Source organism: Trachymyrmex cornetzi, unplaced genomic scaffold, assembly GCF_001594075.2.
Source record: "Trachymyrmex cornetzi isolate Tcor2-1 unplaced genomic scaffold, Tcor1.1 scaffold169, whole genome shotgun sequence".
In the NCBI taxonomy this organism is placed as follows: Eukaryota; Metazoa; Arthropoda; class Insecta; order Hymenoptera; family Formicidae; genus Trachymyrmex; species Trachymyrmex cornetzi.
Window position 1 is genome coordinate 326,993 of NW_017296298.1, and position 14,598 is coordinate 341,590.

Below are 14,598 nucleotides of genomic sequence, written 5' to 3' on the forward strand. Positions count from 1 at the left end.
CTGACACATATTGATATGAAATACTAAATATTTCGTAAATTATTAATTTTTTGATAATCGTATCTTAACTCTTATAAACAAAATAGTGAGATGAATTAATTAATATAAAGAAAATATATAGTTGCTTTAAAAAAATATGTAGGCAAAATGAATCTTTTAAATACGCAACTATGTGTTTTCTTTACATCAATTGATTTACCTCATTATTCTGTTCATAAAAATATTAAGGTACGATTTAAAAAAAAATCAGTAGTTTACGAGAATTTAATATTTCATGTCAATATGCGTCAGAATAAAATATATATCTTCGAAACTATTGGTTTTTTTAATATCTCTATTTTAATACTTTCACACGTTGAATTAAAGGAATCATATTATGTTACACTGTTATTAGGTTTGTTCGAAAGTTATCCCCATATATTACAATTTTCTCAATATTTTAGCCGTAATTTGGATATTTCTTTGTATTTTTCTCCTAAAATGTTATCTAAAAATTCTCCTAAATTTTTTGTATCCCTGAAAAATCCTTCAGTGGAAAAAAATCTCCAATCTGGTAGAATTTCTACTAAGTTGGCAACATTAATTATGTTATATAGTATAAAAAAATCATTATAATTTAATTTTAAAAAGTGGAGATGACCTATATATCTTTTTGAAGTTTAAATCTAGGAAAAACCAACGTAACCAAAATACGTTCTCGAAATCGTTTCAATGTTATCTAAAACATTTTTTCGTACCATCAAAAATAAATAAAATATTCAAGGCTTTCAATTTAAGTGCTCCACTCTGTATGTATATACACACACACACACACACATATATGTGTATATATACAGGGTGGGGAAAAAGTATGGAAGCAAACAATTATTTCCGAAACTATATACACACACACACATATATGTGTATATATATATTTATGTGTGTATATACATATGTATATATCGTTATTGATATTAGCACAGCGTTGCAGAATCGAAGCGTATTAAGATTCCATTTTCTTTTGGAAGATAACTTGATTGCGTTATTCTACTCCCTGTTCTCTTAGACTAATATTACATTTGTCCGTTTTTTATCGCACGACAAATTATTCAAGTCTGTTAATTGACTGTAAGAGAGATTCTTGCACCTCTCCATGCTATAAACACTCAACAAGCTTAAACAATTTTTCGTACGATAAAAACGGATAAATGTAATATTAACCTCAGCCTCAACTGTTTTTAAATATTTCTTTTTTCTGTGTCATTCGTTTTATCTTTCTTCGTCTGGCAGGAGGGACCTAAGCAATTGGTCTAACAACACGATTCCCAATTTAATTAATCGTACACCGTCGCATCTGCACAATTGCCTAGGTCCGCGGACATTGGCATTTCGTTACAATTATACAGCTAAATAGATCCTATATAAATACCTATTATGCATTCATATAATACATACCTAATATGCAATTGTTAGAAGTGTTAGAAGTCGATCATCGCACGAATTTATGTAACTTAATTACATACACGTACACACCATTTCTTGTATCGTTCACTCTTTACGGAATTATACGTTTTTCATGGTGGAATATATTTTGTATCTATCGTTATTCTTTGTGGATTCTTTGTGAAAAGTGCTGAAATTGCTTGTTTGCCAATGAAGTGTATATGCAAGTACTCGTGCATAGTGTGTGTGTGTGTGTGTGTGTGTGTGTGTGTGTGTGTGTGTGTGTGTGCTTTTTGCAATCTATAAAAGCTTTTGTGTACGATTGTATGCGCACTTTTCATCATACAAATCCATGAAAGAAAATGTAATGTATATTGAATTTATATTAAAATGTACATTATACATTTTAATATGTATTAATATGATTTCGTATTCTCTCGATTAGCATCCTTTTCGTTCTCTCTCTCACCTCTGTTTTATATATATATATATACATACACATACACACACATATATACATACATACATACATGCATATATATATATATATATACACATGTGTGTGTGTGTATCATTACTTTTAATAGAAATATGGTTCAGTTTTTAAATGAATATATGATATCGCGTGGTGCAGACAGTAATATAAATATTAGAATAAAAGATGTAAATATTTTTACATCCTTATTCTTTTATGTATACATTTTGTTCAACTTAATAATTTATTACCACAGTAACAAATCGCACTCTTGAACAAACATAATGGAGTCGCATGCAGCAATATTTTATCTACATCCAATTTGCGACATTTCTTCGACAAGTATATTCACCAAAAGTACAGCGACTTCGAGATTTTTTTCGGTAAAATCGCGCGACGAGAGATGTACATACTGCCTACATAGATACAATAGATCTTGGTTTTTACCTTTTTTTCCTCGCGACAATCCGCACGTTTTTCTTCTTACTTACTCGTGATATAATCGTTAATATAACAACTATTTATTCATAAATTCTGAACGATCAAATTCAATTGTAACGTGATCTACACTACAGTCCATTTCCCCTTCAAGATTTTCATTTGTTTAACTCATACATATGAGATGCAAAATGCGTGTGATTATCTCAGATTGAAAAGATTGAAAAGATGTACGAAAAAAATTAGTGAAAAACTAAATAAATCATGTGTCTATGGAAAGCCAGGAAATGAACGGTAGTACTCATAACGTTAATCGATGGCAACTCGAGTTCGCCTAAAAAGATATCGCTCGATAATCATTATACTCTCGATTTTCCGTTGTTGCGTATTTTTGTCCTTTTCTTTTTTTTTTGTGTTATCCCGTTAGTCGCACGAGCGGCAGTGACTCATTTTCCCTCTGCGCGCGCGCGCGCGTACACACACATACTCCACACACACACGCGCGCGCGGGTGCGCGCGAACGCGCACACACGCACATGCATACACACGCAAATACACGCATCGTCATCATCATCTACCCCTTTTCCATCTCGTCTTCTTCATCTTTCCTCGTCTTCACGTGCAAACAATATGCGTAATAACTACGTCACAAATCCGTTTTTCGTTTTCTTCTTTTCTTTTTATCAAGTCTGTGATTATATGAATATACTCAACAATTAGTTGATACCCTCTGCGATATAATGGTCATATTTCAGGCGAGTTTTGGTGTTTGCGCTTAATGGCAAGTATGACGATGTGTGTTGATGATGATAATGACCTGGCGATGGTGACATTATCTCAGGTGAAGGTGACGATGACGATAAATGGTCTCGATGATGGTGTAACAATGATTATACCGATGATAATTCTGATGACCATGTCGATGTCATAGCCGATGAATAATGACGATGACGACGATGGCATAGACTCTGACAAGTTTCGTTACTTCGCTTAATGACTTGAAAACGAGTTTACGAGTTATAATTCCCAAATGTTCGAGTTAAGTTAAAGCCTTTTTCACTTGATTAAGGGAGAGTCTAAATTTGGATTGGGATTAGGCTGCGTATTCGAGGATGGCGATGGTACCTGTGCCACCACCGAGCCTTTCCCCTCAGACAATACATTTCCTCCTCCGCCACCGCTGCTGCTGCTGCTGACACCACCGCCGCCTTCTTTCATTTTCTCGCAATAATCTGCAAAGATATCACGGAAACGTGCCCAGGATTTTTCTGGTACGGTGATGGCTGTCCTAAAGTTCGTCTTCACCTATAAGAAAATAATTTATACATTTTTTCTACCGTTGTATGTTATATTTATTAAAAACCTCATTGATTTTGTTTTCTTTTTATTTTGCTGAGATTAAAAAAAATAATAAATGTAATTTTTTTATTAATATAAACTTAAATATTTTTTTAAATATCTACTCAAACCAAAAAGGATTCCATTTCTATTTCTGGTATTTTTAATTGAATTTATTACTTTTTAATAAGAGCATTTATAATCTTTAAAGGGCTGTAGGTCTTTTTTCTTACAAAAATTTTGCTGTAAAAAAATATAAATATAATTAACATTTATTATGCAAATATGACACTGCCTTTAAAACAATATATCGTCTCGCAACCCTTAACTTCTATATTAGTTGCAATTGATCACAAGTTGATTGCAACAAGCTCGCAATCGTTTGTGACTAATGTAGAATCATAGTTACGGATAGGATTTTTTTTCTTTTATGTTAAATCAATGTAAATAGTGTGTTTATAGACTTATGAAAAAAAGAAGATTTCTATAAAAGAATAGGGTAATTTCAATATATAACGATGCACCTAATAAAAATTTAATTTATCAAGTATTATTTACTATGCTAAGAAAGGTAAATAAATGACACCAAAAACTATCTACCATTATGAAATAAAAATTAGGAAATAGAGGCCTCGGTTATCTAAAGGCTTAAAATACTTGCACGGAATGCTAGAGATCCGGGTTCGATCCCTGGCCGAGGTATTTTTTGCAATACAATTATTTATGGATTTTAATGTCATCCAGCATTATTACGATCTTTATAAGATGCTATGAGCATCAAATTAATAAATTGCTAAGCAATTTAATTTATGATATTATTATTGTAGTGCAATTGGTTTGCGTTTTAAAACCGAAAAATTAATTTGGCGCGATATTTAAATAACTACATAGGTAATATATAAATTCACATAGAATTATTTAAGCACTTAAAATTCAGGTTGACTATTAAAGGCCTTCTTTCTAGGGTTGGCAAAAGTCCACATTTTTTGGATAAAGTCCATGCCAGTGGTAAAAACCGATATTTTTCGGAAAAAATCGGTAAAAAACCTGGTCTTTTCTATTAAAAATAATCAAATAAGTAGATTTGATTATTTTGAGTAAAAATACATTAGGAGGAAGATATAAAAGGACCCTGTATGGGCTTGCTTTGAATCTTGTACAGTTGACAACATTATTAAGCAGAAATGTATTGCTTGTGAAACATTAGTTAGTGAAAAAGCTCCACGACTGAAACAACATCTTCAAAAGTGTAGTAAGTTTGAAAAGAACGATGATGATAATTCAAGTAAAAGTGAAGACAGGAAGAGTGAAATGAATAAATCAAGTAAAAAAAGATGCATCGATACCGAATCATCTTTATGTTCTTATATTTTAAAGCAGCAGTTTTATAGTTTTTATTAGTTTATTATTCCAGTGGATAAACTCCGGACCGGTAAAATCTGGAATTTATCCTGGATTTTTCCACCCACTGAACTTTTCCTGCCAACCCTGTTTCTTTCCTTTCTTGTTGTATGTTCACATATATAAACCTAGAAACTCTTGTTTAATAATTGCTTAGTAATATTCTTCGCAATAACCAGTAACTAAAATTTTGATGGAAATCCTCTGATTGTGAATCTCAATAAATTGAATGCCTGATAATATCATGTTTTCCATGTTTTATTCTAAATAAATATTTTAATTTAAAAAAAGGAGTTCTTTTTCCCATATATATAATTTCAAGATGACTACCTACCAATTCGAGCAGATTTTTTTTTTTTGATAAAACAAAGATTATAAAGGATAAAAAGAAGAAATATATATATATATATAACAAGAAATAGGTAATAATTTCAAATGATTTATCTATTCGTTTCTTAGGAAAATAATTTATGTATACCTCAGAAATTCTCATATAGATGCCACGATTGTTCTGGCCGATATCAAAATAGAAATTCTTGCTATCCACGCGCATGTAACGACCTTCCGGTAAATCACCTTTGAAGCCACCGTCATCCGTCCCAAATTCTTCAAGAAGATCCGTTAATGCGTCACGAAACTCTATCATACCTTGCGCTGGTATTGCAATCTGAGTCCTAGGTCCACCTCGTGTTATCGTTTGCGACACCTGGGAAAAGTAACATAAATATTACACAAAATCTTCTGTCCTAATTCATTGTATCGTTTGGATTCATAAGACGAGATTATCATTATATTAGATAATCCATTTTATCAACAATTTTAGAAGAACTCTATTTATCTTTTCATTTTTCGAAAAAAGCAGACCTCTTGAGATGAAAGCCGACAGAGTCTTCTTATGACTTAGCGTAGAAAGTAAGTACATTGGCTGGTACATACAGGGTGACTCACCCGCAGGAAACGGCCGCGAGAATTCTCCTTGAGGTCCAAGTAATATCGTCTATTATCCTTCACCATCATTTCTGATTTGAGTTTTCCATCGTCTGGCACATTTTCCGGATTTGGTGGACCTGATTATCCAGCAAGCAAAGATATTAATGAATTAAACATCTTTTTCAAACATAACAACTCAATAATTGATGAAAATTATTGTAAATATAAACTCAATACTGTTTTGATGAAAATTATTGTAAATAGAAAAAAGGATTAATTTTATAATATATCGATATTTTCAATACATGTCAAACTATAAAGTTTTAATACAATATTTTATAGAGTAAAGCGTAATTTGTGATCCAACTAAAAAGGGATGATTCTTCACATAAAAATTAATAAATAAAGAATATGAAATAAATTTCTTCATATAAGGATTCATTTTCGAGAAAATCGATTTTAAAAATTCGTCGAACATGTATACAATCTGCTACAATTTTATGGACACAAATATAATAGACAAATATAACATTCATTCCACTGTCGAATATTTCGCGTTAATGTTTGTAAACACTGTTAAAACATCATTATTTTCTATTTATTCTATTATTTTGTTTTTTCCTTTCTCTATCGAGTTACCACAATGACACGATATAATGAAGATATACTAATATATTGTTTTTTTTGCTTCAAGTAAATATTATTAATAAGGAAAGGCACTTTTCTCTGATTTTGAGTATCCGAGCTTTATGTTGTTTTCTTATAGAAAATAACGAACACATTTTTTTTATACGTGCATGTTCGCACTTTTAAGGAATGAAACACACCTTACAAAAAAATGTCACAGTCTTTTATAAGTGAATAAAATGAATATATAAAGTAAATACAATTGTACATGTATTCGATGGATTTTCAAAATTATTTTTCTTTCAAACAAAGCTTCATACAAAACAATTTTATTTTCAATTGATTTTTATATGTATAAGACGTTAACTCTTTATATAATATCATGAGATTGTATACGTGAGTTATGCCTCATGTATACAATATATATGTCCCACATTAACCCTTTTATCTTTGCAAAGATTGAATTAAAAATACGCTCAGACAAAAATTATGTACCCTGATGGAGTACAAATATGACAATCAATTTTCAGAAAAAATTGATTTTTTGCGGTCGTGTAAACATTATGGTCATTAAAAAAATGAAATTGTATCATTTTGTTTATGATAATTTCTCTAATTATTCTGCATGAAAGTATTCAGTTAAAAATATCAAAAAATCAATATAATTAATAAAATTATATATTTTATGTCTAAATGTGTGCCAGAATAAAATATAAAATACCTAAATATAATAGATTTTTAGATATCTCTTAATACTTTTATATATAAAATAATTAATCACATTAAAAAAATCGAGTTAAAAATTATACAATTCTATTTTTTTAAATGAACATAATATTCATATGATCATGAAAAATCAATTTTTTGGAAAGTTAATTTTGCTATATTTGTGCCATGTGAGACAACTTTTATCTAAATATATACATATTTTTAATTCGACTTATTCTGCAAAGATAAAAATAGTAATTAATTAAAACGAGATTGTATATTGGACATAGCTAATACAATTTTAAATCAATTGTATTATGATTTTAATTAAAGATGTTGTACCTAAAGATGCGTAAAAATCGCTAAATGTCGACAGATGGTCCCGAAATTCGGATGCTGTACTGAGTGCCAGGTAAATTTGGCTTCTTCTCCCATCCGCTCCAATCTGAAATAAAAAACAATTTCAAAAATTTATATAACTCATTTTACATGATCAAAAAGGAAAATTTTACATATAGATTATAGTATTATTATCTGATTATATATTAATTTCAATGAAATAAGTATGTTTGCGAAAGATATTTGCTGAAAATATTATTATACACTCCATGAATATTATAAATATTATTTTTATCAAACGTAGTTTTTATCGTCACAGATTTTAAATGACTTGTAAATTGAATATAAAATTTTCAAAAATTAAAATTAACAAGACATTTTTAAAGCAACTATTTGTGTATAATTGGTACATGCAGGTTGTTCCAGACGTCACACCCGTTAGAAGCAGGTTCCTAACATCATTTCAAGACATCCTGATACCAAAATGTCAAGCTACAATAATTTTTAAATGAGAAGAGTTTAAAGTTAGCCCACAGAACTGTCGGAAATTTGCGCACTTAAGCGTGACACATTGAACAGTAGTAATAGTGTCTTCAAGTATCAATCTTTTTTTATCGAATTGATATTTTTGTGTATATGTCGTTATTTCTTATTCATATTGTACTTATACATAAACTATTAATTAATTTAAAAAATACCAAATTAAGAGGTAAGTATTGACTTTAAAATGCGATACGCATCGAACTGTCAAAGCTGTCACAAAATGATATGATAATATGGTAAAAAATGGTAATAGGATAAAAAAACATTTATAGATGGTAAAAATCTACAGATTAATATATGAACTATAATATTACTTCGATCTTTTATCCATAATAAAAATAGAATAGTGCATGATTAAATAGGCGCTCTTTATATTAATTTATCCAAAATCTATTTAAAGATCACTATATTAATGTATTGTTTGAAAAAATGTGATAAATGTAACATATAAGTTAATTAATAATAATTGCTTCAATGCTAATAATAAACATCATAAAAATAAATAATTTTACAATGCTTATTAATGAAAAAGTATTTTAATGCAATAGAAAATAAACTGCAATAGGAAAGAAATCACATATGTATATATCAGCTATCCAAGCCAGAACAGTACATATACTGAGTTTCCATTAGTGAAATGTTTATTTATGATAATAACTCCATAAAGCTTTTTCCATCTTTTCTACAGAATCGCAATTTCTCCTTATTTTAGTCCGTAATAAGCTGTGAGATTGTAGATTAATTTCAAAATAACAAATATTATGTATGTGGAGCTATCTGTAAGAGCCACAAGTCTACTTCTTTTCAGTTCCCTCAACTTATTCTAATTGTCCCCAGACACAATGCGGGAGATTAGCGATAGCGATAGGAATAACACGATTTCAACCTATCAGAATCTGTGTATTCCCGTGTATCTGATTTCTGATAGGTTGAAACCGTGTTATTGCTATTGCTATTCCCTCGTATTATGTCTGAGGCTTAAGATTCTCGACACAACAGAATAGAAACCGGTCTCTTGAAATGAGCACAATATACTCCGGCAGTCGGCCCTTCGCTACCTGCTCCATTTTCGTCGCGCACAACTCGCGTCTCAGAAAATGACTATTATCTCGAAACCATTTTTTTAAACCACTTTAAAGATTAGTTCTACAAACATGTAGAATTAAAAAAATGCAATTAAAAATTTTTCTCCTTAAAGGGGAATTTTTAAGTTATTCAAATTACCTCGCTTTACCCTACTATCACTTTACTCGTATGTGACAGCTTTGACATAATTCGATATATATCACGTTTCACAAAATCAATACTTACCTTTTAATCAGTTGCTGTTATCATCTATAATTAATAGTTTACGTATAAATATCATAAAAATAAGAAGCAACTATGTATGCACAAGAATATCCATTTCGTGTTTAATTCTCATCGATCGATTTTCACTAATATTGAACATTAATTTTTATAATGGGATTGATGTTTGAAGATACTGTCATTATTATACAATGTGTCTTGCTTAAGCGCACAAACGATTGGCGATAGTTCGATTGATTAACTTTAAACCCTTTCCATTTAAAAACTACTATAACCTCGATATATTGGTATTAGAAATTTCGTCTCGAATTATTTCAGGAATTTGCTATTAACGAGTGTCATGCAAAGTGTCTGGGATTCCCTGTTGTTACAAGATTATATTTTTAATATTTTATTTTTTAAATATTTTTTTAAATATTTTAAACTATTTTAAAACTATTTTAAAGAGAGGTAACAATATTGAAATTGCCGTGATAAATTCAAAAAAATAAATAAAGACAAACGGGCAATTGAGAATTGACACAGTGACCAGTGTGTAATACGCTTTGAAGAAGGACAGTCTTCTAGCCTCCTTGATTACCACGCAATGATTACGACCGTATTGACGTCATTTTTTGTAACATCTTATTTATTCGTCTACAACTTCATGGATCGATGTTAGAGGAAGGTCACCGATACCGACATACCACTTTATTTTTAGACAATATTTCTTAAACAAAAGGTAAAAATACAACTTTAAAAAATACAAAGTAAAAAATGTCTTCTATCAGATAGTATAAGCGATTTTTATAATACTGTTAGCAATTTTGCAATAATTAAGTTTTTCGTAAGTTACGCAAAAATGAGCGTCTGACAAAATGGGCTCCAAAACTGACACAGTAGGCAGTAATGCTACGTATGTCTATTCTTTTTCTTTTACAGGAATTATCTGTATAAAGTACCTATAAGTGAATGTATATAAAATTTTTCAGAATCATTTTACTTCGTTATAAAATATTTTTATTGAATTATATGCATATTTACTTTATGCTGTTCTGCAAGATGCAAATATGTAACGCGATAGTTTTTTTAGAGTTGTTCCATATATGCACGATTGCCTTCAGCTCCAATAGACTTATTTGACACTATAAAGCAACATTATAAAGATTAAGTTAGCTCATGATCTGTTTTACGGACAGGTGTGTCGGTTTACGCTGCACCCCAATTTTAAATTAAAAATCGTATTATGAAAAGACTAAGAGAAAAAATAATATAAATAAAACTTATTTCGGAAACTACAAGTATTTAAAATGACGTAATATTATCAATAATATAGTCACTATTATTTAAACCTCACAATTTGCAAAAGAAAATCGTAAGAATTTTATTTTCGCATTTGTAGAATTCGTTTTTAGCTGATTTGATATAGAAACAAACCATAAACCTATGAATTATGAGTTTGTACATCTTTAATTAGCTAAACAGATCATGATTTTATTAGTATTAATAAAGTGCAATAGTTTCCGAAAAATAAAGGGGTGTCACTTTAAGAGACCTATGTCAGTATCGGCGACTTTCCTCTAAGTATCTCTATTTGCTGAAGAACATGTACATTTTATTTATGTATAAGATAAAACTTTTTCAAAGCGTACTACGCACCGTGGTCACTGCCAATTCCCAATTGCTCGTTTGTCTTTATTTATGTTTCTGAATTTTAATATTTTATTATTATTATTTGTACTATGAAATAGTCTTTATACACGTCAGGAATTATTTATCTATTAAAAGATAAGATGTTACCTCGGCAACTTTGATAAATCTCCCACGTCTGTTTTGTTTTACGTCAAGGTAGAATCTTTTACTTTGAATTTGCAACATTTTCGTCGCCAGTTCCTGCTCACTCTGCTGGCCTTGCTGACCTACAACATACACAAATAAGTACATTAATTTATTAAGCAGTTTATTACACGTTATGTGGTTCTAAACTAGCAGATTTAAACTCAAAATTGAAGTGAACTGTATTATGTTGATTATTCCACAAAATAATTTTAAAATATTTCTTTTGTTTTTCATCAACATCACATTTCTGGCACGACATTCTATTTAATATTTTATTTAATAAATGAAATACACACGCATAATTAATTTCACTTTTTAATCCAATAAAAATTCTTTTTAAAAATATCAAATAAATATAATTTTACATAAGTAAATTAAGGCTTTTGACGAGTCGCTGCGACTCCATATTGGATCGTCATAATCAAGAAACACTTATTAAAGTTGAATAAGTGTTTAAGTAATCTATCCTAAGAAACTATTCTAATTAAAAAGGTTTTTTCTCACACACATGCTCCGATCCTATTTCTATTGTTGGTTTCTTTTTCTAACCTTATTGGTTTAATCATAGGCCTTTAGTTTTGTGACGTCATAAGCAAGAAATAACATACTGAATGTCATTTATAAATAAAGAGAATTTGGATAAAACAAAATAATTGGATTACTTTAAAACATTTGTAAAAATGAGTTGAAGTTATCCTTATTATACTCCCTTCCTCTTGACAGTTAGTAAATAATAGTAAAGGACACGTGGAGTGAAAATACGCATAACAGGCTTGTAAGTCTATTTTTAACATTAGGATTTATTTACTTATTTTATTTACTTATTTATTTTATTTATTTTTTAATCAAGAACTTTATAGAACTATATTAATAATTATTATTACTCGATAATTTTCAATTTATTCACTATTTAATCCTTTGAGTGATACAAAGGTATATTTATATTTTCAATTCCAGAATAAAGTACCAGCTGTATTTTTATTTTTACTGTTTCAAATTATATTCCTAAGTCTTACTTAGGCCTATTATAATTGTTTGTGTTACTGTGTAAATTTATAATTATCACTACCATTTTTCATTATCACTACTATTGGAAAAACTTACTATGAAGGTGTAATCAAGCATCAAAAATTACACTATTAAAAAATTAATGTTGGTTTTATTCATATCCACTGCACTAAACAAAAATTTTTTACTGCATATACTTTTAGATGCATTAAATGTTTATTGCACATAATTGTTGAGTAATTACATTCATAAACACATCCATTTTTACAAATAATTTTTGAATATATTTTCATAGGGTTTTTAGGATCTTTTTTTGTAACAATACTAATTGGCTGTATTAATCTCACTCATTTTTAACGTTAACTTTTAAAGAAACATAAATTTTTTAAATTTTCATTGCATACTTTTTAATACATTTATGTACTGGCGTATTTTTTTTTACTTCTGTAGTCTTTTTATTGGAGAAATCATGAAACAACTTTCAAAAGTTAACTGTTACTAAAAATATTCAATAGCTCAATGTATCTTTTTCTCAATGTGATAAACTTAATAAGAGTCGACCGTATTTAAAAATAATTTTTGTTTTGACTATTTTAATTTTAAATTTCTCAAAATTGTGACAAATTTTGATGATGGATTATTTTAACGCCAAATACTGTATTAACATAAGAAAATTATTTACTATAACTATTCAGTAATTAAGATACTTATTAACATTATTAAAATTGATGATTATTGGCTGCGTTCAGTGCAAAAAAAGCAGCTTTGCAACTGTTGAAAGATTTTGTGTTAAACGGTTGCCAGCGGTTTGTTATTTTCAAATATGTTACTAAGCAATTATAATTCTTTCCAAAACACATTACAAATTGTCATACAGCAGAAATCGGTGCTAAATATATATATTAAGGCAATATAAATTATAATGTAGTTACTATTATCTTTATATACAGTTGACATTATAATAATGAATAAAAATTCACTAAAGCTATTTATGGTGGATAGAACGTATTTACAATTTGCTAGAAAGTATTTACAGTTTGCTTAATAAATATATTGCAAATAAGGCGTTTATAAAAAATTTTTTAAAACTGCATTTGCTGTTTATTAGTAATTTCAATTATGTTGTCATCAAATAGATTAAAATGACATTTTGATTACAATTAAAATTTTAAAATAATTGTCGAAAGGGTAAATGCAATGATAGTAATTATAATAATAGTAATTATGATAATAATAATAAAGATAATGCTTTTTATATTTACCAGAATTAGTTTAAAATGCTATTATTATATTTTATAATTTAATTTCATAGAACACTACACTTAATTATTACTATAATTTTACTAATTACCATTGTAATTTTAGAGAATTCAATAAAATTTTCAAACACAGAATTCAGTAAAATTTTCCAATACTTGAAAGTACAGCCTGATGCGCTAATGTATAGCGCTAACTTCTGCTGAATGCAGCCAATGTAATTTATGATATTGTGCAGAATCAATTTATTGTTCAAGTCCAACAAACCGAATCGGCGTGCAGTTTACAGTACTAAAAATGTATTACACACACACACTCATATATATATATATAAATAATTATTCTCTTTTTTTCAATTAAAAATGTTTTTTTTTTAAATAATTATAAATAGAAGATTAAAATATAATACAAAATAATTTAAAAAAAAACAATAATTAAGGATATTTCAGAGATCGATCATACGAAAGGAATTAGAGATTTGTGTCAAAGTCGCACTGAGAGAACAAATAATCGATATAATGTAGTTTTTCGAGTACAATATTACGTACTGAATTGTTGCAGGCCGCTTGGAATTGGAACGGGGCTAAGATCACCCTGGAAAATCCTGCTTTTGAACATTTTATCGATACTACGATAATCTGTGCACCTGTATATAATATATCTCTCTTTTTCTCCCTTTTTTATTTCTTTAGTTAAAAATTATACTACATTGCTAAACTCACAGTTCATTGAAATTACATTAACAAATAATCACTGCATTTTTATTCACTTCGTTTTCTTCCTAACAACTTCTTTATTTTAAGTACAATAAATTTTATGTGTGAAATCTTTCATTTCAGAAATCGTTAAACAAATAATTTCGTTCAACATAAAGTCGTATTCTTCTTTTTCAAATTTAGTGTCACAGGCTTTTCGTGTATAATCATATTTATGTAAATCGCTAAACAAATTCAGCTTCCATAGACTCGGCCCCAAAACTCGGACCC

The 14,598-nt window shown here is 28.9% G+C and overlaps 1 protein-coding gene across 3 annotated transcripts in view; it reads right to left on the reverse strand.

Annotated features, from left to right (window-relative positions):
- Window positions 1-2,923: 2,923 nt before the first annotated feature.
- Window positions 2,924-14,598, reverse strand: part of Pur-alpha (Purine-rich binding protein-alpha) — a 30,235-nt gene continuing 18,560 nt past the window's right edge. Inside the window, exons 3-8 of one of the 3 annotated variants that reach the window (XM_018504451.1) lie at window positions 11,309-11,427; window positions 7,682-7,784; window positions 6,011-6,141; window positions 5,553-5,780; window positions 3,461-3,640; window positions 2,924-3,065 (exon numbers count right to left, since the gene is read on the reverse strand). In XM_018504451.1, the coding sequence (XP_018359953.1) occupies window positions 3,045-3,065; window positions 3,461-3,640; window positions 5,553-5,780; window positions 6,011-6,141; window positions 7,682-7,784; window positions 11,309-11,427 (782 nt within the window). In that variant the 3' untranslated portion in view covers window positions 2,924-3,044. Of the gene's footprint in view, window positions 3,641-5,552; window positions 5,781-6,010; window positions 6,142-7,681; window positions 7,785-11,308; window positions 11,428-14,598 lie in introns of all 3 variants that reach the window. The other 2 variants (XM_018504449.1, XM_018504450.1) reach the window with 2 other exon arrangements.